The 24,784-nt window shown below is 44.8% G+C and overlaps 3 protein-coding genes across 4 annotated transcripts in view; 1 reads left to right on the plus strand and 2 right to left on the minus strand.

The window, feature by feature from the left end:
* Positions 1 to 419, minus strand: part of WWTR1 (WW domain containing transcription regulator 1) — a gene marked incomplete at its 5' end in the record, with an annotated part of 34,493 nt that extends 34,074 nt beyond the window's left edge. The window contains one exon of the mRNA XM_083868808.1: positions 40 to 419. Within this exon, the coding sequence (XP_083724934.1) occupies positions 40 to 419 (380 nt within the window). The remainder of the gene's footprint in view (positions 1 to 39) is intronic.
* Positions 420 to 1,748: 1,329 nt separating this feature from the next.
* On the minus strand, positions 1,749 to 6,930 carry COMMD2 (COMM domain containing 2). Of its 2 annotated transcripts, XM_083868942.1 has the most exons (5): positions 6,833 to 6,917; positions 6,660 to 6,737; positions 5,753 to 5,835; positions 4,336 to 4,509; positions 1,749 to 3,856 (listed from the first exon to the last, which is right to left on the minus strand). In XM_083868942.1, exons 1-5 carry the CDS (start codon positions 6,897 to 6,899, stop codon positions 3,659 to 3,661), a joined length of 600 nt encoding a protein of 199 aa, XP_083725068.1. In that variant the 5' UTR covers positions 6,900 to 6,917; the 3' UTR covers positions 1,749 to 3,658. The 2 variants fall into 2 exon arrangements, with proteins under 2 accessions (XP_083725068.1, XP_083725069.1); XM_083868943.1 differs by lacking the exon at positions 6,660 to 6,737 and having other exon boundaries at positions 6,833 to 6,930.
* Positions 6,931 to 7,547: 617 nt separating this feature from the next.
* RNF13 (ring finger protein 13) lies at positions 7,548 to 23,375 on the plus strand. Its single transcript, XM_083868430.1, has 10 exons — positions 7,548 to 7,629; positions 10,867 to 10,994; positions 12,507 to 12,587; positions 14,405 to 14,530; positions 16,189 to 16,276; positions 18,002 to 18,092; positions 18,597 to 18,702; positions 20,699 to 20,792; positions 21,139 to 21,219; positions 21,915 to 23,375. Exons 2-10 carry the CDS (start codon positions 10,881 to 10,883, stop codon positions 22,277 to 22,279), a joined length of 1,146 nt encoding a protein of 381 aa, XP_083724556.1. The 5' UTR covers positions 7,548 to 7,629; positions 10,867 to 10,880; the 3' UTR covers positions 22,280 to 23,375.
* The last annotated feature ends 1,409 nt before the right edge of the window (positions 23,376 to 24,784 follow it).

Here is a 24,784-nt window from a genome sequence, read left to right on the forward strand (position 1 = left end):
AGAGGCCGCCCCGCCCGGGGCCGGTCCCCCCGCACTCACTTGAGGAAATATCGCTGCCCGGTCTGTGTCAGCGCCATCTCCCAGCCCGGCGGCAGCGGCCGCTCGTCGGAGCCGTCGCAGGAGCGCTGCCGGGGGTGTCCGGGCCGCGGGGCCGCGCCCGCGCCGGGCAGGGAGGCGGGCGAGGAGTGCGAGCGGCCGTGCACGGGCGGCGGGGGCGCGCCCGAGTCCGCGCTGGACTGCCGCGAGTGCGCGCCCGAGTCCGGCTCCCTGAAGAACGACTCGGGCAGGATCTTCTTCCGCCAGGAGCTGGGCCGGGGGTTCATCACCGCGTTGAAAAGCGCCTCCAGCTCCGTGTCCAGGTCCTGCGTGACGTGGATGACCTGCTGCCCCGGCGGCGGGGCCGCGCCCGCGGGGTTCATTGTCCCGTCCGCGGCCCCGGGCGGGCTCAGCGTCCCGGGCGGGCGGAACCGGGCCGGGCCCGCGGCGGGGCCACCTCCGGGGCCGGGGCCGGGTCCGGGTCCGGGTCCGAGCCCTCCGGGGCGAGCGGGCCCTGTGGGAACGGCCCGGGCGGGCGGACGGTGCCTCTGACCCCGCCGGAGTCCCGGGCGGGCGGGGCGGCCCCGGCGGCGGCGGGACGGGATGGGACGGGACGGGGCAGGGGCAGGGCCGGGACTGGGGCAGGGCCGGGACAGGGACAGGGGCAGGGCCGGGACAGGGGCAGGGCCGGGACAGGGGCAGGGCCGGGACAGGGGCAGGGCCGGGACTGGGACAGGGGCAGGGCCGGGACAGGGACAGGGCCGGGACTGGGGCAGGGCCGGGACAGGGACAGGGGCAGGGCCGGGACAGGGGCAGGGCCGGGACAGGGACAGAGGCAGGGCCGGCGGCTCCAGCCCGGCCCCCGCCCCGCCCGCGGTTATGCAACTGCCGCGGAAACTTTGGGCACGGGACGGCCCCGGAGGCCGGGATGGGAGGCCAGCGGAGCCCGCCCCGCCCGCGCCCCCGCTCGCGTCCCCCGGGCCGGGCTGTGCCATCCCCGTTGGCGGACCCCGGGCGGTCCCCGGGCTGTGCCATCCCCGTTCGGGTACACCGCCCGGTCCCCGAGCCCCCGCACCCCGCACGGAGCCGCTGCCCCCGCCCCGCCCGGGGAACCTTCGGAGCGCTTTGTCTGTGCCAAGACAATGAGCCGCGCTCCAAAACCCGTGTTCGGAAAGTTAATGGGCGATACTGATTTCTGGAAGTGAAATGATGCTTAAATTAGTTCAGGTTCAAGTTTAATCGCAGGATTTAGTGATGCTGTGGCCATGGGCAGGAATGAACCATCCGCAGTGCCATGGATGGCAAACACTCCGCTGGGTTCGGGTCAGGTTGGGCCCTTTGCTGACAAGCACCGGGTCCTGGGCAGGGCTGGATCATGAGTCCTTAGGGGTTGTTTCAAATGCGGGCGTGGTGCTTTGTGAATCTCTGCCGATTCCCCATTCAGCCACTTGTCTGTGGTTTAGCCTATACTAGAAACCAGAGCTGCCATCGAAATGCATACCTGAGGTTTTCTACAGTTAATACAATCTTGTCTCATTTTTTGGTGCACTTGGAATAACTTTTGAATGGTGACGTGACCAAAAATTGTTTAAATTCAGTAGCTGTGTCTATAAAGAATAATACTGTTCGCTTTCCAACATAGATGTTGAGTTTTACAGAGAGAAGCATCCGGTGTTTTTATGACTACACACACAGAGGTATCACACATTGGCTAAACAAATACAACTTTATTTTAGAAACGCATTTTGTTATTTTCTGTGTTTTGGACAGACGCCAGGCTATTGGTAAGAACACCCTCTCTTCAGTAATCAAACTACACTAGAAAAGTCTTCAGTAATTATTTTCAGAACTCTATTCCTTGTTTCTTTAAAAGCAGCATGAATTTCTCTGAACTGCATTTGGTTTTTCTAGTGGAGGACGTGGCCTGACTGAACCATCTTTGTCCCTCAAATCAGTGTCACATAGAATGTTGGTTATGCAGATTCTCAGAGCTGCCGTTTAAGCCTGTACACGAATACAGCTAGCTCTGTGAAACACATCCTGTGCATTTCCTGATAGCTTTGCTTTGACAAATATTCCTTGTCAGTTATGTTTCATCACATTTCCTGTTCATAGTTCCACTGGCTTGGCAGATCTCCTCCCTGAGGTTTGTTTTGTTCTTTGTGAGAGTCTGGGGGGGTTGTTGTTCTTGTTTTAAGGGCTTTTGGTTTTGGTTTTTTTGTTTGTTATTTTTCCCGACATCTGCTGTATTTCTGGTCAGGAAATCCAGTACTCCTGAAACTTGTTTACGTTTCCCTTCCCAAAGAATTTTTATCCCATTCTTCTACTGCTTTGTACTGGGCTCCTTGCTGCAAGAACTCAAAGAGCAGTGCTAACCAGAGCAGGGCTAATCACAGCATTTGCAGTAGGGCTATGCAGATATTACAGATCTTTTTTTCTTTCCTGCAATATCCTTATTTAAATCCTTTGCATATGAGATTCTGGGGGTGTGTGCGTGTGGTTATTGCACAGAGAATGATCTGAACATGAGTGATTTTTCATACACCCTTTAAAAGGGATTCTTTTGCTCCCAGGGCTCTGTGTCATTGAGTAAAGACAAACCACAGACTCTCTACCTGTTCCTTTCCAGGTGACACGTCCATTCAAGGGAAGGCTCTGGCAGTTTCATGCATGGGGCCATCTCATCTATGTTAATTAAACCACTTCCATAAGCATGGCATCTTATGGGTGAGTACACACACATCTGTCCTAAACCTAAGCCACATTTATTACAATTAGAACTGCCTTCTTCAATGAGATCACTGCCAGAGTGCGAGTTTCTCTCAGTTTCACCCAGCTTCAAAGTTTACCTTTGACCATCCTTAGCTGAGGTATTTTTTTGTAAGAGGAAACAAAACCATTCAGTGTTTCAGCTTTTCCTTCTTCAGTATTGCAACACTCTCCCCAGAGGAACATGCAGGCTCTCCAGTGACATTCTGCAATCTCAACATCTGCTTTCAACTGACCATTTTACTCAGAATCCCCAAGGAAAACCCTCCCCCTTCTCAGTGAGCACGTGCTTCAGGATATGACCCATGTGTAGACTGCCAGCACTTACCATGATGCCAATCAGCTCTATAGCAGCTGGATTTTTAAAAACAATACAGAGAGAAAAAGGTAAATATGTTCAGATTCATCAGGCAGTAGTGAGACGACACAAAAATTTCTAGGATTTGTATCTAAAACTCCTGTTTTGCTGCCCTGAGTTCCAAACTATGTCTGTAGTGAGGAGAGATGGAATGAGGGAAACCACTCACCTACATATCGGCTAATCTTGTGTTTCACCTGAAAACAGAGATCAATTACATAAAAAATACTAATCAAAAATCCCAAGTAGTTATATTTGATCACATTTAATTACCACGTACTATATTATGAAGATGATTCTTTGAGAAAGGTCACCAAATATAGATGTGCAAAGCTGGCAGCCAAGGACATTTGGCCAGTAAATACTGGCTCAAGATCCTGGCACAGGAAAGCAGTTCATCTGATCCAGATGTTTATTTTTCCTCAAAATCTATTTGTGAGCAGTATTTTGAGTTGTTTACAAACTGCTTAGCAAGAGAGCAGAGAGGAATGAAGGTTATTTCATGTTGCGCACTATTCTTCTGCAGTGGTTCATCTTCATCTCCCCCAGCGCCTGCTCCAGCTGCTGGATGAGGTGGAGAAGGGTAGCAGGGTCAGTTTGCAACACCTGGGCAGTTTGGTCTTCATTTTGGTTAAGATGTAGCTTCATAGTCACAGCAGGCTTGATCTGTTGTCTCAAACTTCTGCTTGCAAGCTGTAGGAGGGGTTCAGGGAACAGGAAAATGAGTGATGGTTATCAATGTTTGTTCTTAACAGTTCTCAGCAGGTTTGTAAAACCTGCCTGGACCACTGTTCAAAACCCTTTTCATCCACTTTAAAGATACACACAAGCTACTATTGTGCTTTATAATTATGGAATACTAACCCACTTTAATCAACGCTTTCATAATATTTCTGAAAAGAAGGTGATAATATGTTTAGTATATGTTAATATTTTAAAAACACCAATAGAGCCATTAATTCAAATTTCATCAGGCAACAAGCACTTTGGATCACTGCATATCCTGTTCATCTCACAACTGGCTGTCTGTGGGACACTAACAATATCATGTCAGTTTTAAATACATGAAGTACTGCTGCCTCAATTATTTTTACATTGTTTACCAGGTTTTTATAATGTAAAAAAAAAAAGTGAAGGAATGGATGGAATACTAAAAACATCAGGGAAGTCACCTGCACATCCAGTCTCCACTCCAGGCTGTGGTAGCTGGGGAGCTTTGGTGCCAGCTCTCCAAGAATGGTCCTGATCTCTTTCCTGTTGTCAAGGTACAGCTGGAGCAAGGACTTGTTCAATTCATCTGAGAATCCCAAAACATTAATGGAATCTTGGAAGTCAACCTCAGAAATCTAGAAATAACAATTTAGGCCAGGAAATCATCATTATTTCTTGAAAACCAAGTAAAACTGTAACTAAACATCACATATGCTATGGTGCAGTTATTTTCCTGCAGGAATGTCCAAGTACAATTCTACACCTCAGACAAAACAAACATCCAGGATATTTGTTTTAAAGGATCTACAGATGTTGATGTGCTACTGCAGATTTGTGTGACATTCAGGAACAGTTTTTTAAAAGAACATTTGAACTCCTCACACGTAAGCCTTCACATCAAAGACCAAAACACAGCATGAGGGAGCACCTCAGTTGTGTCACAAGGTACAGCCTGTGTGAATCCATTTGCCAGGGTGCTACTGTGTCACTGATAACCAGACTACAAACACCCAGCAGCAATCTGCACAGGAGCAGCACAAGGCACGATGCTCAGGCTCCTGTCCCAAGGGCAGGAGAGGCCTCACAGGCCTTTGTTGTTACTGCAGCAGCCCAGCAGTGGGGAGGCTGTTACTGACTCCACAGAAAATGCCATGGTACCTCTCCAGTGCAGGACCCCTCAAACAGTCTGTAACCAATCACATTCTACTGCAGTACACTGTAACCTGTCAGTCAGGACCCCTTGCTTCAAGGAAAGGCTCTGCACCATTTCCAGCCCCTCCCCACCTACTTTTGGCAGCAACACTTGCCTGAGTTTAATTGGGCATTCCTTGTCTCTGTATCCCTTCTCCAGGTAGTCACGGCTCAAATGTTCTACTATTTCAATAATTACCAATCTTTCCAATGTAAACAGTAATTGTCCAACCACTAATCTTTCGGTATCTGCTTATACCCACTCACACTTTTGATGCCAAGAGCTGAAAAAGCTCTCAAACCCACCACACTGGACAAAGACAAGGAATGCTGAACAGGGGGCTGGTTCCAGCCCACATCCTGTGCAGTAGCTGAACAACAAACTCCTCACTTAAGTTTTATTATTTAGAGCTTAATCCTGAAGTAAGCTTCTCTATATGTAATAAATTACACTATTAAAACATTGTCAAGTTTTGGCTTCAGACACCAAATACAAATTCCAGAGTCATACATGCAGATGCAGTGTTTCAATAAGACAAGAGCATGAGACTCCTCTTTCTGAAATTAAAACAGTAGGTCATTAAGATTTTGAGCTCTATTTTCCCCATTCACAAATATTTTTAGAGGTCTGAGTGTCCAGAAGCCATCCTGGAGTGCATCCCCAAATATATGAGAAGGTATACTTGCCATGAGCTTGGAACTCTCGGTGAGGAGATACACCAGTCCTTCCACCCCGTGCTGAATGGTGTCAACGCCAACGTTCAGCTTTCCTTTAAAGAAAGCACAAAGTGCTTTTTACTTCCCAACCGCCGCAGCAGTGAGACCTAAAGCTGCATATTTAAGCCATGCTTAACACGCAAAATATGCTTAGAAAAAAAAAAAGAAAAAGGGTTTCACACGCTTCAAATAATAACGTACAGCATGTTAGCGACCCCCTTAAACCAAACCATCAAAAGCAAAAAAAAAAAAAGCAAAAAAAAGAAAAACACACACCCATTTCTTATGGCACGGTACAGAGAAGGCAAAGGCCTGTCCGTGGCCCTCCCCACACTGAACACGAAGCACCGAGCCCTGCAGTGCTGGAGCTCCGTGCGCCGGCCCGTTCCCTCTGCCCGCCCCGCCGTGCCCGGGACTCGGGGGGCCTTCGGGGCCGGCGGGGACATCATCGCGTTCCCGCGCTCCTGCCGCCAAACCGCCACGGCCCGGCCCGGCCCGGCCCGGTCCTCCCTTCCCGCTCCCCGCGGCCCGGTCCTGTCCTGTCCGATCCCCCGCTCCCCGGCCCGGCCCGGCCCGGCCCGGTCCTGTCCGATCCCCCGCTCCCCGGCCCGGTCCTGTCCTGTCCGATCCCCCGCTCCCCGGCCCGGCCCGGCCCGGCCCGGTCCTGTCCGATCCCCCGCTCCCCGGCCCGGTCCTCCCACTCCACACGGCCCGGCCCGGTGTCCCCGCTCCCCACGGCCCGGCCCTGTCCGGCCTTATCCGGTCTCCCCGCTCCCCAGCCCGGTCCCCCCGTTCCGCTCCTCTCGCTCCCCGCGGCCTTGTCCGGTCCCCCCGCTCCCTGGCCCGGTCCCCCCGTTTCCCCGCGGCCGGCCCTCACTGGCGGCGGTCTCGCAGGCCCGCGAGGCGGCTCCTCGCCGCAGCTGCTCCAGCGCCAGGCGCCCCAGCTCGCCGAAGGCTGCGAGGACAGAGAGAAAGAGGAGATCCCGTTGCAGCCCCCGCCCGGCCCGGTTCGGCCCGGTTCCCCCTCCGCGGAGCCGTCCCGGGCCCGACCTGCATGGCCGGCGTGCGGCAAACAGCCCAGGTGTGCGCGGTGCTCCGCCGACAGCACCAGCAGCATCGCCACGGCCCCGCCGGCACCGGCGGGGAGGGACCGCGCCACAGAGCGCCCCAGAGCGCCCCAGAGCGCCCCAGAGCGCCTGCGCGGACCGGAGAGAACGGGGGGGGCCGGGGGGGACCGGGAGAGTCGGAGACAGCCCGGGATAGACCGGGACAACACGGGAAGGGGCGGGACAGACTGGGACAGACCGGGACAGACCCAGTCTACCTGTGCCCCAGATGTGCCCAGATATGCCCAGCCGAGCCCATCCGTGTCACAGATGTGCCTCAGCCGTGCCCCAGATGTGCCCATAAGTGCCCATATGTGTCCCATATGTGCCCAGCCGTGTCCAGATGTGCCCCAGCCATGCCCCAGCTGTGCCCAGCCGTATCCTAGCCATGTCCCAGCCATGCCCAGCCGTGCCCCGGATGTGCCCAGATGTGCCCCATCCATGCCCCATCTGTCCCCAGCTGTGCCCAGCTGTGCCCGGCGCGCCCCCGGCCGCCCTTTGTCCCCTGGGCGCCGCGCGCCCCCTGGCGGCGGGGCGGGAGCCACTGCGGAGCCACGCCCCCGGGGAGCCGGCCCCGCCCCGCCGCGGCTGAGTGACAGCCCGTGCGGCCATTGAGCTGTCCCGGGCCACCGCCCGCGGCCGCGAGGCGGCAGGCGGGACTTCCGGCGCGGGCGCCGATCGCAGGGAACGCGCCATGGCGTGGGCCTAGGCCGCCCGGGACCGCGGGGCCGCGGGCCGCAGGTGAGCGCGGGGCCGGTCCCCCGGGCCGCAGGTGAGCATCGGGGCGCGCCCGCCGGGCTCCCTGGGCGCTCCGGCCGGGCGGCGGCCGAGCACTTGCGGGCCCGGCGCTCCATTGCGCAGCGCTTATTCGCCTCCACCCCGGGAGCGGCGAGGCGGGGCCGGTTCCGCGGGCGCTTTAGGCCCAGCCGGGCCCAGCCCCGCCGGAGCGGCCGCGGTCCGGGACTGCCCTGCACTGCGGAGGGGAGATAGATCGGCAAAGCGGAGCGGGGGCCGCTGGGGCGCTCCTGAGCGTCGCTCCTGCCCCGGCCAAAGCTCTGCCCGGTCGGACTTTCCGTGTGTGGCTTTCCCGAGGTGCTGGCCGAGCTCGCAGGGTAGTGAGGAGCCTGGAGTCCCGCTGGCTGAAAGCCAGGTGCTTAGTAAAAACGTTGAAATTAACCGAGAGGAATTGTTCCTTCGTCTTATTAGGTGTGAATGCTGATCTTACTTCCCGTGCGTCAGTTTTGTGACAGGTCTGAGGTGGAGATTTGTGTCAGAAATGATACGACGGCATCAAAGTGCAAGAATTCACATAGGACGGGATTAGAGGATGTGCATGAGAATTATTGTTATTAGCTGTCTAGTTTTTGTTCATCCTCTGTTTATGACGTTTTGGAAGGTGCAGCCCAATCTACCAAAATATTTGGAATTTGCACAGTTTCTGTATGTTCATATGTCCTTTCTTGTGATCGCTGTAAGATTTATAATCTCATTTGGCTTCGAAATAATAGAATTCAAGTTTGTTTCATATAGATGTACGAGTTTGGGGTTTTTCCCAGAAGTGGGAGGGAAAAGCTGTTTTATTGAGCGAGTTAAAATGTAAACATAACCACGCATGGAATTGCTTTGTGTTGTGTTATGCTCTGAAACACGTTTTGAGTTGACTGAGGTACAAATATTTGAAAATTTCATATTTAGGTGTAGTTTGTGAGGTCTGATCTGTGAATATTTGCTAAAATGTGTGAAAGTTCTTGTCTGTCTGGAGCTGTGTAACACCTTTGTGACCCGTATCCTGAATGTGCTCAGGGTGTGTTCACTCCGGGGGTGTTTTGCTGCCCAAACTGTGCTGGCCCAGCTCACCCCAAGGTTTCCCCTCCCCACTTCTGTCCCCTGCAGTCCCAGACAGAGGGAAGGAGCACCTCGGGCACAGGGCACAGGTCACCTGTGGGTTCCAGCATGGAGAGGGGGAAGGAGAAATTCTCAGAGTTATTTACAGACAACTTTGTCTGCACTCGCTGGTAAATCAGGTGTGAGGTGTGGAAGGTTAGTGCAGAGTCGTTTAACTTGTTGGGTTTACAGTATATTCCTTTCCACACGCTGCATTTCTGTGTGCTCTGAGCTGCCTCCCTCAGCTGAGAGGGGCATCTTTCCAGAGAGCCAAGGAATTTCGGGAATTGTGAGGCTTTTTGGCTTTTTGGCCTGCATTTGAGGCATCAGATCCTGAGCACAGAAGATTTTGTGTGTGTGTAGTTTTGACAGGGAAGAGTGCACTGTGTATGCATTTTGTTTGCAAGGACCACTTTAATTTTGTGTTGTCTGACTTTGCCTGATGCTCTTTTAGTGCTTTTCTCTGTGCTGAATTAATGTGTTGGTTAAAGTGCTGTGATGGCTTCAGGTGTTGTTGTTTCTGTCAGAGTAAAAATGGCTGTCCTTTTGAAACTGGTTCTTTTATCCTTCCAGTTTCACTGATGTCCTCTTTTTTAGGGCAAGCTGATAAGAGAAGGTGATAAATCTTAATGTAGTAATGAAAGTTCATTAGTCTTTTGACTCACTACCATTTCTTTCCTGTGAGTGTAACTATTTCTGTGAACCAGTTGAAAGTTTCACAAAGCATTATATGTCTGATTCTGACCAAGTTAGAATCATGAGAACTGGTTTTGAAAGTATCAGCTGTTTCCTCCAAATAGTAATAATAAATTCTGATTATCTTCATGTTAGCTTAAATCAAGTCTACCTCTCTGGTATTTGCTTTAAGGAACATTGAGACCCTCACATCATGGAACAATGCTTTTTGCTTGAGAAACTTATAAAGGATAGGTCAGAAGGATGGGAATTCTTAGGTGTTTCTTGATTTTGAAAAAGAAAATAGTATTGGCTGTGATTTCTCATTAAAGTCAACAGACAGTTTCCAGGAGAAATATCTACAGTCAAATGAAAACAGTTTCACACAAAACCATTTATATAAGAAGACACAGTTTGGAGGTTTTCAACAAAAAAATTATTTCAAGAAATATTTTGGGTGACCTAATTCAGTTTTTTATGAAGTACTTTTAATTACTCCAGTAAAAGAAGTTAAAGGAGATCCAGATGTTCAGATAATTATATTATTAAGTGCATACTGTCCACTTTTAAAACTTGTCTTTAATTATTTTAATTCTTATAGCTATGTTGGACCCAGAATGGACCCATTTCTGTTGTTTGTGTTGTGACTCTTTTATGTAATTTCTTACTTTGAGACTGGAAGAATCTCTAGAGAGGCTTGGACATCTGTGGACCACAAACTCTCGTACATTCAGAGGTGAAAGTGGTTGGATTTCCTGCTGGATGTCGCACTTCACTGGGGCTTGTTTTGTACTCATGAGGAGCCCTTGGTCACGTATATGTAAATTCTGAATGTTGGGTTTTCTAACTTGATCATGTTTAGGTGTGAGCTTTTATAAAGGGAATAAGATACTTTGTGCTTTCTGTGCTCTTAAGAGGTTTCATGCCCACAGTCGTGTTGTGGCTCAGCCTGAGGGAGATCTGAAATTCCTCCGAGTTGGTATCTCATTGCTTTTGCAAGTGTATTTTTGGAATATGTACTTTTAGTGGAACTATTCGAGGTAGGTCAGGAATTTTGCTGATTTGGGTTTATGATAGAAGAAGGGAAGTTTAAAATGAGGTGTCTAAGGATGATTAATATAATGTGAATGATCATACCTGTGTACCCCTCGCATCCTTGCCTTGCTTTGTGGTGCCCAAAGCTTTTTGGGGTCTTGCTCTTAAAATTTTTGTAATTTGTGTGAGCTGTTCCCCCTATGGAAGGGCACAAGGACCTTCTAAAATAACCATATAGCTTTAGGATTACTTATTTCTCAAAAGTAAACATTCAATAACATTTTGTATACTTCCTTAGCAGAAAAGTTTTAAGTGACTAAAGTCCTGTAAAATGACACGGGAAAGTATTTGCTACGTGCCTTGACTCTGATTCTTTTCTTGCAGGTAGTGAATGAAATATGCTGTTGTCAATAGGAATGCTGATGTTGTCTGCCACTCAGATATACACTATTGTGACTGTGCAGTTATTTGCCTTCCTGAATCTTTTACCTGTGGAGGCAGACATTTTAGCAGTAAGTATAATAATGTTTTTGTACGTGGATGAAATATTTATAAAATTGAATAATCTCTTCAACTATTCTATTAATGAATCAGCTAATACAATAAATGCTATGGCAGATTTCTTGGAATGGAACTGCCTTAACAGTTTACTTCAATAAATAATAAATTGTACATTTTCAAATGAGTTTACAGGGGGTATGTGCTCATGTACCATGGCAGTGAAAGCACCTAATTCCCTGAGTCATTTACAAAGTTCACTCTGACCAGGTGTCCTGTAGCATGTTAAACCCCTGTTAATTCCATTCTTTGGTTTAGACACAGCTGAAGTTTTGGTGGTGGGTGCCATTTGTAGGTTTACTGGATTTAAATAATCTTCTGTGGCTGGTATAATTTATTTGTGTGGGCTGGAGGCCTTGTCAGTACGGGGTTTGTGTATTTACACCTTGATACAATTTTTAAATAGCTGAAAATATCTGCTATCAAGAAGGAAAATAATAAACAGAGTAATGAATATAGATGAGTGGTAAAAGCTGATGCTGTGCTGTTTATTACCAGTTTCATATATTGTGGCAGTTTAAGGAGGAAGTTATAAACCTAATTACTGTAGTCTCCTGCTTGTTCCAGTGACATGGAAGATAATTGTTAATGTCTTATCAGTTTTGGAGAATTGAGTGACAAACTTGGAGACCAATTTTAGAATAAGAATACTTAAAAGTTCGTGGTGAAGTGGGGTTGATGAGTACTAAAATAATGTATTTGGATTTTCAAGTTGTTGCTATTCTATAAATACCTTTTGTAGAAAAAATGTAAGGAAACAATGACGATGCATAATTGCTTTATTATGGCTCTGACATCACCATTTTATTGTGAAATTTTGAACTTTTTACTGTAAACATGATTTCCCTCTTCCTGCTTTTCTCTGTCACCAAGCCTGTGCTTCCTCTTTTCATAAAAAATGTAACTCATTCTTGGTTCTTCCTCTCTTAGAAAAGTTACTTAAAACTAAAAAAGCAACCCACCCCAACCTCAAAAAAGAAAAGTAGAGCACTTTGGAAGTTTAGTTGGATTTTTTTTTTCTATTTAAGCTTTGTGTGTAGTACTCTAAAGTAATTCCATATAAAAATGAAGCATCTTTCATTCTTGGATATTTGGAAGTTGCAGATTTATTCTGAGAATATCTTATTAATATTGGAAGACTTGCTCGGTCTGTTTGTAGTTTCTGTTCTGCACATATGATGGTGTTCAAATTTTAGACAGTAGAAAAAAAGATTTACCATATAAATAGTTAAAAAAAAAATCTATTGCTTATTTTCTTGTTTTGACAGCTCGATAAGAAAAGTGGAGAGTAGAAGACAGGTGGAATAAGCAATTTTGTGATTTCATTGACATGGTCACATGATATCCTATGTCTGATAAATAGTTTCCTCTAAAAAAATACACAGTGAAGTTTGATTTTGTTTATATTTGTTAACTACTTCTGTCTTGTTGCAAACCTAATTTTTTAAAAAATGTATTTCTCTTAGTATAACCTTGAAAATGGAACCCGGACTTTTGATGATCTACCTGCTAGATTTGGCTACAGACTGCCAGCAGAAGGCTTGAAGGTAAAAAATAATATATATATATGTAGGGCTGGTTTAAGCTGGAGTAGAGTTTATTTTCTTCCCAGGCTCTGGTGTGGAGCTGTGTTTTCAATCTGTGCTGAGCACAGGGCAGATTATACCGAGGGGATTTTGTTATTGCCGGGCAGTGCCAGCAGAGCCAAGGCCTTTTCTGCTGCTCCTGCTGCCCCCCTGGTGAGGAGGGGGATCACGGCAGGCTGGGAGGAGACACACCAGAACAGACCCACAGGGGTCCAGGGGATGCTCCAGACAATCTGACATCACGGCCAGGGTGTAAAGTGGGGGGAAGGAGGAGAAAGGGAGGGGGAATTTTGAGTGTGGTGTTTGTGTTCCCAGGTCGGGGCTGTGTGTGATGGGGCCCTGCTCTCCTGGAGGTGCCTGTGGAGGAAGTGAATTAATTCTCTGTTTTCCTTGGCCTGTGTGTGTGGCTTTTGCTTTTCTTAATAACCTTTCTTTATCTCAACCCACGAGAGATTATTTCCTTGCCTGTGGCCCACATAAAGTGTGCTGTGTAAAGCAACTGTAGCTCATTTTTGGGGAAGTTACAACTGTTGTCTGTTTGCTACTCTTGTTGCATTGCTCGAGCCTGTATGGCCCCAAAAACTGGCTCTGCAGCCTTGTAAATGTTGCAGTGTTGAGAGTAACCACTACAGGAAAAAAAAAAAAAAAAAAAGGTGATAAGGTAAAAGGGTGGATTACTCTTTAATTCCATGTTGCCCTTTTAATCCCAAAGGGTAGTAAAGTACTGCAAGAATTCCTGTAACTCAGGAATTTCTCTGCAATTCCCCTCAAGCAGGCTTCATTTCCATGCCCAGTGGGTGTTACCATGGGGAGAAGGTGTGTTAAAGCTGTGTAGTTGTTCATTGACTATATTGAGAATCAGAGGGTGCTTAAGTGATTTACCCACGTAGTGAGCCAATTTAATACACCAGAAATAGCCATAAAGAGCTTTGCTTCTGACCTTTTTAACTGTTAGACAGCTCTGTGTCTTAATTAAGGTAGATGTCATCACGTATAGAAATAATGGAGTTTTAGAACTGAATTTTATACTAAAGCTTTTTCTTTGCATTAAGATTTAAATTATTTTTAAAAATGCTATGGTGTTTGTTACAGCAGGATGAAAATGGTGTACTCTTTCAGTGCTTGTGATTAAGATTTATTGGTATGCAAGTTGTACAACACAGTCTGTCAGGTTCTACAGTCAGTGGCTACAGACTGCCAGCAGAAGGCCACCATCTCAGCCACCTGAAAACAACTCAAAGATTGCTTCAAAGTTAATATTGCCACAGTTTCCTACTTCTTGAAGCTTTCAGCTCTGCCTTATTGAGTGATCTTTGCTTACCATAGAAAACCAACTGTTTTGTGTGCTGGGTCAGTGCTGGGGTCATACATGGAGCTTTGCTTGTGTTCTGTTGTGCCTTGGCCAGTGCTGAGTTTAGGCCATTGTATTTCTGGTTTCTTGGTTAGTCTCCACATGTCTTAGAATAATAGTCACACTATATTATTGTAGTGTATGCTGTCTTCTTTTTCCTGAATTACACTGCAGGGTCTGAGTGTGATGGGATTAGAAAAACTGTAATTTTTTAAACATTCTAATTCTTTACAGACATAAAAATTCTGATGAATCAAAATATGTAGTCAGGGAAGTAGCAGGAATCTTACTATAATATAGGACTGAGGTAATAATAAGAATTTGTTTAGTCATTGTATGAAAATGTGCAGTTTTCTTTCCATATACTTGACTACCGAACCTTTTGTTAAAGAGAAATTAAGCTTCTTTTTCTGGTCCTGTTTTCTAGGGATTTCTGATAAATTCCAAGCCAGAGAATGCATGTGAGCCTATAGCTCCACCTCCTCTGAGGGACAACTCCTCTGGTGCTTTTATTGTGTTAATCCGAAGGCTGGAGTGCAACTTCGATGTCAAGGTGAGATTTGATTTCCCCCCACCCTCTGTTTCAAAAAGTTAATGGTGCATCAGGAAAATTTCTATAGCTAACAGTGGAATAGATACTGATAGGAAGGAGAGGAAGAATTTTATTGTCTCCAGACAGATAAGGCAGAGCTCACAAAGTCCAACCAATGACCTACCTGTGACCAAACACCATTTTGTCACCTACACCAGAGCACTGAGTGCATGTCCAGTTTTTTGTTAAACGCCTCCAGGGATGGAGACTCTACCACCTCTAACGTTTTATCACCCTTTCTGTGAAGAAATTCTTCCTGATGTCCAGCCTGAATTTCCTTGGCACAGCTTAAGGCCATGTCCCCTTGTCTCACTGATGGTTGCCTGGGACAGGGGTTCTACCCCCAGCTGGCTGCACCCTCCTGTTGGAGTTGTGGAGAGTGAGTAGGTCACCCCTGAACCTCCTTTTGTCCAGGCTGAGCCCCCAAGCTCCCTCAGCCACTCCTTGTGCTTCAGACCCTTCCCCAGCTCCATTCCCTTCTCTGGACATGCTCCAGCCACTTGATTTTTAAGGTCCCTTCCAACCCTTAGTGTTCTGTGATTTTAAAAATGCAAAATTAGAATGACTATGGTTTTCTTGAGAATTAATCTGATACATGGGGCAGCTAAGGGTGCCTTAGGGAAAACATGGCTCTTTGGTTTGTTGTTGAGTTTCATGAACTCAAAGGAGATTCAACTGTATTTGCATTTGCTGCTGTGTGGTAGGTTCAGTTATGTGGTGATTGAGACATGTAAATTCTACCTGGACTGTAGAGTGCAGGTTCACTGTGTGTAATCTGCCTTCACATCAGGCTGGGGAGCAGCACACAGGCTGTCCTGGGAATCCTGACACTGTGTGCATATGGCTCAGTGGGAAAAGAAAGGGGGACGAATGGGCTGACCTTTTGTCCACTTTGCCTGTTTAATTGCTGTCCATACACTGTCGGGGCAGTATTGCTTCTGGAGACGTGGTTAAAGGAAAAGGTCTGAATTTGAGAGATTTCTAAGTGCCATTGAGGGATTCCCATATCAGTCCTTTAAGGATTATGTCATGTTAGCTCTGTATGTAAGGATTTTTGGTTATGTTTTATATTTCATATAATATTGATAGAAAAAGGGTTCCGACTCATTTCTTGTTAGGCAAAGAGCAAAGTAGCAAGTGGATCAGCATTTCCAAGGTGAGCAGGGGTATCTGCATACTCTGCACTCAGTGAATCCATGTCTTTAGTCTGTTGTTAATACTCTTGCAATATTGTGTTGTATAATTGCATGCATAGTACATAGTACATGCATTTTGCCTTAAAGTTTATGCCAGAAAGTGTCATGTGTGCTGAGATGTGAGCTAAATTACCCATCAGCTGCTTGACTGACTGAATTCATATTTTAACAAAAATTGAAAATCCTCTCTCCTTCTGTTTTGTATTGAAAAGTACAAATGCAGGTACACAGCTATGGCTTTATAAAAAAATAACTACTTGACTATAAGAATAATGATACGATTTTGCTTTGAAATGTGACAAAAGTGCAAATTGTGTCCATGTTAATCACTTTGTGAAAGTGCACCTTATCTCAGAAAGCACAGACAGGCTGCTGTATTTGGAAGCAATAGTCTTTCCAGTAAGTATTTTGTGTGGCTTACAGGTCTTAAATGCCCAGAGAGCTGGATACAAGGCAGCTATAGTTCACAATGTTGATTCTGATGACCTCATAAGCATGGGATCCAACGACAGTAAGTACAGGTATCACTTCTCTCCTGTTTGAATATCATTTCACCCACTGGAAACAGCAGCACCACCAAAACCCCCTCATTACCTAAACAACAAAGCCACCACCACAAATGAACAAAAAATCAAAACCAAACTAAATAAAAAACCCAGATAAATCCTCCTGCTTTTAAGATTAAATAACAGGAGATACTTGCATAAGAACAAATACATTGATTTGTGCCTTCTCTGAATGTTTGTTTTGGTTTTCCTTCAAATTTTAGTTGGAGTGTTCTGGGCTAGATTTGTATTACTGATGTGTAAAATAGCTGATGTGTTGTTAGTTATGTAGAAATATACAAAAAGTAGAAAATGTGCATTTGGAAATGAAACTTTACAATATGACACTTTAGTATTTAGAATCCTAGAACCATTTACTTTGGAAAAGACTTTAGATCATGAAGTTCATACACGATAGTCATTCCAATTTGTTATTGCACTTTTGGGTGCATCTTCTGTTCCTCTGGACAAATGGATTCCAGCATATCACTTATTTTCAGTTGGAAAAGGAGTATTTAGAGACCAGTGCACCATTTACAATTTGGTTCTTGTGTTAGCTGTTCCAATTTTAACCTTCATGGAGTGAATATGTTCAGAACATCTTGAAATCTAGTCAGAATGTTGGATTCGTTCTGTGGTATGTGCTTTGTGTTTCTAGTGCTGTTACTGCTCTCTTTGTGGCATTTCTTTATTTTGTCCAGTTTTCAACCTGTTCAGTATGGAACAAGAAAATAAATAAGAGGAAGATGAATTCTTTTGCAGGGAAATGCCGTTGAGTAAACTAGGAATGAACTTTGACAAACTAAATGGGAGCTGAGTAGCCCAGGCAGTTGTGAAAGTGAGTTCAATGAATTCTCAACCCATGTGAATCTTATTTTCAGGTTTCACTGAGTAACCAAAACATAGAACAAGTCCACAACAAACACAGACCTCGTAGTGTGAGCTGAAGTTCAGGGACATGTGCTTTTCCCTGGGGAGACTGACTGCTTTGAGGTGGACTAAACTCAGGTTACTTTGAACCTTAAATGTGAAGTATTAGGGAGAAAATCAATATAAAGCGAAGCTGATAAGAAGGTTTTCTAGAATATGGGATTTATTTTTCAATCAGTTTTCATTTGTTACTACCTTCACTGGTAAACAGAGAAGACCACAGTTCATCCAGTTTCTTGGGACTGAAATAGAGCTGTAGGACTTGGTAATCTTCTTTGTTCTTCTTTTTGACCTGATCTAGCCACAGTTGTTTCCAGTATGTTTATTTATGTTTGGGGTGAAAAGGAGGGAAGACAGGTTAATTAAAACTTGCAGAACCAGATCACAAAATCATGTAAGTTGCCAGAAATTCTGGAAATCAATGGAAGTATGTGACTTGCTTGAATCTCTGAGTGAAGAATGGTGTTCTGATTAAAGTTATGATCCTCTTTTGTCAATACATTTTGGTTTTAAGCTCCCTTTATTTCATTAGGAATTTTGATTTTTCTACCTGCAATAAATTATCTAGAAATTGTGTAGGAAAAATAAAAGTATTTATATGAAGTAAAGCTGTACCATGCATGTGTGTTGGTCTGGATGTCACTGTGTTAAAATGTCTTCCTGCTGTGATAGTCTCACAATGTTCAGGTCTTGTATCTTGAGTACCCATAGTTTGTCCACGTAATAATAGTTTTATTTTTTCCTCCTTTTTTTTAATACAGTTGAAGTTTTAAAGAAGATTGACATTCCTTCTGTCTTTATTGGTGAGACATCAGCTAATTCTCTTAAGGAGGAGTTTACTTATGAAAAAGGGTAGGTGAACTCACATGCAGCTGTTACTCCTTGCATTAGATCATTGTCTCTTTTGAATATTTGTGGCTTTAAAATAGAATGTTGTGATGACAGAGGTTTTAGGTGTTTTAGGTGAAATCTTGTGCCTGAGAGCAACCTGTAATGCTTTAGTAAATAATAATTTCACTGTATCTTTTGATAGTCATGCTAGATTTTTTTCATTCTGCTGTCAAAGCAGCTATGGTTTAACAGGTGGTTTTCCTGGTTTCTCTAGGTTTGATTGAGATCAGTAAATAGTTTTAATTCAAAAAAATGTTCTAAGAAATAGTGGTTTATCCTTTTATTTAATTAGCTTTACATTGTGTGAGTATGGGCTGAATTTTCTATGTTGTTGTGCACAGGTAGGATTCCTGTATTGTGTCTTGTGTGACAATCTTTTGTTTTATTTTTTTTTTTTTTGTTGTTCTTCAACTTGTTCATTAAGTTCTCATTAATTTAGAAAGTGTTACCTCTTCCTCCCCACAGTGGCCATGTTGTGTTAATCCCAGAGTTCAGTCTTCCTTTGGAGTACTACTTAATCCCTTTCCTAATAATAGTAGGGATCTGTCTTATTCTCATCGTGATATTTATGGTAAGTTTCTTGTTTCGATAATATTTTTATCTTTCATATAATCAGGGGAACTGTCACACACTGAAGTTAAAGGAAGGTTTACAGTAAAGGAAGAGTGAAGCTGTGTGTAGTGCACATACCTGTGCCATGCTTACCTGTAATCATTTCGTTTCACAATAAAACAAACAGGTGCAGGATTTTGTCACAGGGATATCAGAAACCTTTTGGATCTCCTCCCTGGCATGTCACTGCTTACAGGAATTGTCCTCCCTGCCACTCTAATGCTCCACAAGTCCTTCCCTTTGGCCCCATACAGGGTGACCTGTCCTTGTGCTCTTGTACACTGGGAGCGTATCCTGCCTTACCAAACTTAATAATCACTTCTCCCCCTGCTCCAGGGTGCAGCGCTCACTGTTTTGTTCTGCACTTGGGTGTAGTTCTGAGTGTGTGAGCACAGAGCATTGATCTCAGCACACACACTGCCTGTAGGGGTTCTCAGCTGGGACATCTTTCCTTGAAGTGATAAGGTATCATAGCTGCATATTTCAGGGTACTTAGCATCCCATTTTTTGTTATCTGTGTCCAATTTATTATTTTACCTTTTAATGAAAAGAAAGTAATGCATCAACTGTTGTATAAACACTTACTTAAATTATTTTTCTCCATTAGTATTTTTTGCACTGCAAGTTACATATTTCATCCTGGGCATGTTTGGTGCAATTGCAGCAGCTCTCTGAAAACAAAGCAGAATGATCACCTAAAGGTGAATTTCTTTTAGCAGAGTTTTTGCTGCTGTTTTTTACAGTGTCCTTCTGGACAAAACCACCCTGTTAAAGCTAATTGTGTGCAGAGGACAGAGGGTGAGCTGTTGGAAAGGTCAGGCTCAGGGAGTTGCAGGGAAGGGGAAACACCTGGCTGGGGCTGGGCATCAGTGGTGCTCCTCAGGGTTCAGTTTATCATCAGTTCTCTGGTGCTGCTGCTGTCAGCCACCTGGACAGAGGACTTGAGTACTCACTGAGTAAATTTGCCAAGGATACTAAACTAGGAGATGCTGGTTGCATATAGAGAGACAGCACAACAGACTAGAGCACTGGACAATTAATTGGTGCAGTGAAAATTATCCCAGGGAGGTTCCAGGTTGGATTTGGTTCTCATTCTTTTCTGATCCTGTCCCTGCTTCTTTGAGACAATCTTGTTTTTAACTAGGAGGTTCATGTGAGACTGTGATTGTCACTAAGGATCTGGATTACAGCAGAAAAACTGCAGGTTGTGCATAGAGCTTATTGTTTAGCTGTGGTGAAAGAGCCTGAATGAACAGTTTAGACTCAAATATCCTTTGTTCATTTCTTTGCTTGTCATCATACTTGAAAAAGAATGTCATATCACAGGTGCTAGATTTAGAAATTGAACAGAAATAGCATTAGGGACTACTAAGAAAATGGAAATAGAATCTTTGTTATAGTTATTCACAGAGCTTTCTATCACTAGTTATTTAGGTGGTTTTTTTTACTGAGTTATCTTAGTATGGCATAGTATAACATGTAACAATGACTCAAAGTAAACCCTTTAGTTTACTCCCCAAACTACTATTTTAGATAATATGGAAACAGTTCTGATGGATGTGGGAATAATCCTCTAAAACAGCTGTAATAATCTAAATCTGTAAGGAAAACTTCAAACTTACTGAACTGTGTTTTGCTCTGCAGTATGCTTCCTGCTTTTCACAGGCCTCAGTAGAGGATTGCAGCAATTGCCATTATTTTATGTAGTATACATACCTTTTTGTTTCTCTATCCTCTCAAAAAACCCCTTGTATATTCTCAGTTCCAAATGCCATGTTCATGGAGAATATCCTTTGGGCTTGTTTGGCTTCATCTTGTGTTCAGGCAGGGGAAGAGGCTATTCTGTTAGCTGGGGTTCCCTTTTGACCAACCTACTGCAAAGCTTCATAAATCAAAACTTTTATTCTTCTTTTATTGGTGTAACTTACTGTTCACATTATCTTGTCTGTTTCCAGATAACAAAATTTGTTCAGGACAGACACAGAGCGAGAAGGAATCGGCTTAGGAAGGATCAGCTTAAGAAACTTCCCGTACATAAGTTTAAGAAAGGCAAGTGGATCATTCTTTGTCTAACTCATTGGACCTCATTGTTTTTAACACCAAGAACCTTGCAAATCAAAGGAGTATTAAGTTTAAGAAGTAATTTTGAGTACACGTGAAATAGAAGAGTTTTGAGTGAAAGCATACAAAAGGATTGGCTTTACTCTGTTCTCACTGAAATAGAACTCTAACACTTCTTTAATGGGAGCAGAGCAGACTGTGGCTGAGCATTAAAACATTGCTTTAAAAAAAAGCAGTGCAGAAATTGCATGAATGTTCCCAAGCCCATGTGTGTGTCAGGAGAGTCTGCTGCAAGTCCTTTAAAGTCAAACTAATTCTCAATTGTGTGCTGCAGGAGATGAATATGATGTGTGTGCCATCTGTCTGGATGAATATGAGGATGGAGACAAGCTCAGGATCCTTCCATGCTCTCACGGTAAGCAGCTGTATTTTAGGTTCAATTTAGATTAAAACAGCTTTCCAAAACACTGTCCAAAACCTATTGTGCATATGTTTAGTAAGTGATTTATAAAATTCCTTTTTGCTAATATGCAAGAATGAATGTACAAAGTGGGAAAAGTGAAAGTTTGCTTTCTCTTTTTAAAAGCTAAAAAGCTTGCATTCCCACTTTGCATTCTTCCTTGGATGTACACGTGAAAGAAAATTTGGGCTTGATGCTATCCCCCGTTTTTAAACACGGCCAGTCTAGTTGCAGTGCCAATTGCAGACATAATTTAAGATCCACAAAATCATGTGGTAATGCAATGTGATAATGAGGTGCTTTGATACATGTTGGTGTGGAGGCAAGAGGCACAATGAAGATGGTGATGGTGGGCATGCCAAGGGGATGGAATTGCTCAAAAAGCTTTATAGTTTGTCATCAGATGTGGCCTGTTGTATTACTGCTCTCATTCACTCAGTAGAGAACACAGGTATTCATTGCATAGACCTACGTGACTGAGATCCATCAGGTGTTTTTTACAGGCTATGTGCCAGCAAATTTAGGACTAAAATTCTCTGTGTGAGTTACATTCTGAAATTCTCCTGTGTCACTGGGCAGAAACACAGTTAGCAGGTTTCCCTGTCCTTTTCACTATTATAACTATGTCCTTGTATTTTGTTTTCTGACAGCCTATCACTGCAAGTGTGTGGACCCGTGGCTAACAAAAACAAAAAAAACCTGTCCTGTGTGCAAGCAGAAAGTGGTCCCTTCCCAGGGGGACTCTGACTCGGAGACAGACAGCAGCCAGGAGGAGAACGAGGTGTCTGAGAACACTCCTCTGCTCAGGCCCCTGGCCTCGGTCAGCACACAGTCCTTCGGGGCCCTGTCGGAGTCCCACTCCCACCAGAACACGACCGAGTCCTCCGAGTACGAGGAGGACGACAACGACAACGGCGACAGCAGTGACGCGGAAAATGGGATGAATGAAGAAAGTGTAGTGGTTCAGCTGCTGCCCAGTGAGGACAGGGAGTACAGAGTGGCAAACACTGTCTGAGACTACTAATGACCCATAGGTGTATGAACAAAAGGGTTCTTAAGGCTATTTACAAACCTTTGCATAGGGAATCTCTTTTAATCTGTAATCCATTTGGTTTCTTTGATAGGAGCAGCAGTTCACGTAGTAGTACTCTGGTTAAATCATTACAGGTAGATTTCTTTTTGATTCAGGTATTCAGTCACACATTCTGTCTTCTCAAAACCAACAGTTAAACTGGACTTCACAATGCTAATGAATAATGTTAATAGTTTATATCAATAGAAATATCGCAGAGACTCTAAATGTCTCTTGTTGAAGCGGGATTTCTCTGGAAGTACTTTTATTTCCATTTTGTAGCTACAACTGGGTCATCCTGAGAGCAATATTTATTACATGTAGATATGTGTTACCCCTTAGGCCCAACAAAAACTGTATTTGCATGTTTGTATAGTTTTCCTAAAAACTGTCACCACTGCTGAAAGGAAAATGTAGAACAGATCAATATTCTATGTGCTGGTATGTCAAAACAAAGCAGAAGAAATTCCACTTTTATCTCAAAGCAGTGATTACAAATAATCCTTGGAGTTTGCCATGGTAGCAGAGTTTAAGCAGTTCCATTGAGCAATTCCCAGGATGAGGAAACCTAGAATATATGTTTAGTTTTGAGCAATTCACAAGGTCAGGTCCAACATAAGCACATTAATAATCCCTCCTTGCTACTACTTCATCATCTGGTTTCCAGTGAGGAAGTGGGAGTTGGGAGACAACTGAGACAGAGGTTTTGTTCCACATAGAAAAAGAAGTTTAGGGTAAGTATTATATTGATCCTTGGCTCATATACCTCTAACTAAGAGCATTTTATGCTGCATTAGTCTGCTAAACTGTATATAAAAAATGGTTCTTTTCAAATATCTGATTTGAAAAAAAAGTGCTTACACCTGTCTCACAAAACTCAGTACTTACCAGTGTATCACAAAAAAGGTAGATTCTATATAATACCTCTGTAACAATGTAGAAAGTAAAACCATGCATATACTCAAATGGAGATTTTTTTATATGGCCTTGACTAAGGAAAGCTTGAAAGAATGTTAATAAACATGTTTTCCACTTTAAATATCAAAAGGAGTTTATTGAACTTTTGCCTTGAGACCTTGAGAACTTGCCTCCCTTACTGAGGGTGAAGTGCTGCTGAAGATGCAGAAGATGGAACTGTTGGGATCCCGAGCAGATGATTCCTGTGTCGTACTGTGAGTCACAGTACACGGAGTTGCAGTGACCAGTGCTCTGTGCAGGGGTCTGGGTTATGCAGGAAAACCTTCATTTCTGTTCACTTCTAGAGTCTGTAACTTGCCTGGAGGAGTGTGAAGGAGGACCAGGGTGCTCTGGACAATTCCTACCCAGCTGGCAGCGCCTGCAGAGCCCCAGCCCAGTGCTGGAACCCTGGACAGGCAATGGCAGCTGAGGTGGTCCCAGATGTGATTCCTGACCTAACGCTCCATGCAGCCACACACCCTGCAGGGCAGATCTGTTTTCTGGGCCTGGCTGAGAGCAGGGAAAGTTTATTTTGCACAATGAGGCACAGTAAAAGGATAATAATGAAAGGATGATTCATCTCCAAACCACTGCTGCCAGCAGCCATGGCGTAATGACAGTATAGTGGTATATTTTCACCAGGCAAAATTCCCCTTCAGCGTGCATATGTTTAGGTGAGTCCAAATGGGAAAACGGTTTCTGAAAATGTAATTACTAGGCTGAAAGATGTTGTTTAAAATAGATCACTGCTGTTGCGGTGAGTGCATGTGTTTATTCATTATTGTATTCTGGGCTCCCCAAAATCTGAAGAGTTCCTGAACCATGAGCTGACCTAAACTTTGTAATATGCTCTTATGGAATTCTAGTGCCTAAAATCAGTTGCAGACACAGTTAATGCTAGGAAAAGTCACCAACAAATGCATTTGAAAAAGTAATCTGAACACCTAATTCGTAACCAAGCAGAAGTATACAGATAGCATACACCTCAAGAGAGGGGAGTTGGTCAGAAAGGAACAATGTCACACTAGGGATTGTGATGACAAGTACCTGGTGTGTGCTGCCAGCAGCTGCTCTGCCTCTGAGCTGCTGCTACAGTCAATTCCATCCACTCTGGCCGTACCAGAGAAGCCTCTTTCATCATCCCAACCGCGGAGAAACAAAGTTCTGCCATCAGAAGGTGAGTGCAACTTAGTGTTCAGACACCGTCACATGTGTTTTATGGGGGAAGCAGATTTGCATCTTCTGTACCAGTTACTATTGAACAGGAATTTGCTCTGTGCTCTGGGCCTGTTCTAACTTTGGCACTGGGAGATCCAGTTCAGACACAGCACCTTGGCAGTGGGAGAATGTGAACACTATATATAGGAAGGTTTTAGTTAGAGCAGGTCTAGTGCCAAGCAGAGGAGCAGGTGCAGCTGACACCAGTGATGAAGGCATGGGGGAAGGAGGGGAGAACAAAGTGTTTTCAGGTCCTGTCCAGAAGCACCTGAC

The sequence above is a fragment of the Zosterops lateralis genome, assembly GCF_965231275.1.
Source record: "Zosterops lateralis genome assembly, chromosome: 10".
NCBI lineage: Eukaryota > Metazoa > Chordata > Aves > Passeriformes > Zosteropidae > Zosterops > Zosterops lateralis.

Coding starts and splice junctions, on each gene's coding strand:
- RNF13 (XM_083868430.1), top strand. CDS start 10,881: ATGCTGTTGTCAATAGGAATGCTGATGTTGTCTGCCACTCAGATATAC. Junction 16,277..18,001: donor AAGCATGGGATCCAACGACA/GTAAGTACAGGT, acceptor TTTTTAATACAG/TTGAAGTTTTAAAGAAGATT. Junction 21,220..21,914: donor GATCCTTCCATGCTCTCACG/GTAAGCAGCTGT, acceptor GTTTTCTGACAG/CCTATCACTGCAAGTGTGTG.
- COMMD2 (XM_083868942.1), bottom strand. CDS start 6,899: ATGCTGCTGGTGCTGTCGGCGGAGCACCGCGCACACCTGGGCTGTTTG. Junction 5,836..6,659: donor GGCCTGCGAGACCGCCGCCA/GTGAGGGCCGGC, acceptor CTTTCTTTAAAG/GAAAGCTGAACGTTGGCGTT. Junction 3,857..4,335: donor AGTGGAGACTGGATGTGCAG/GTGACTTCCCTG, acceptor CCCCTCCTACAG/CTTGCAAGCAGAAGTTTGAG.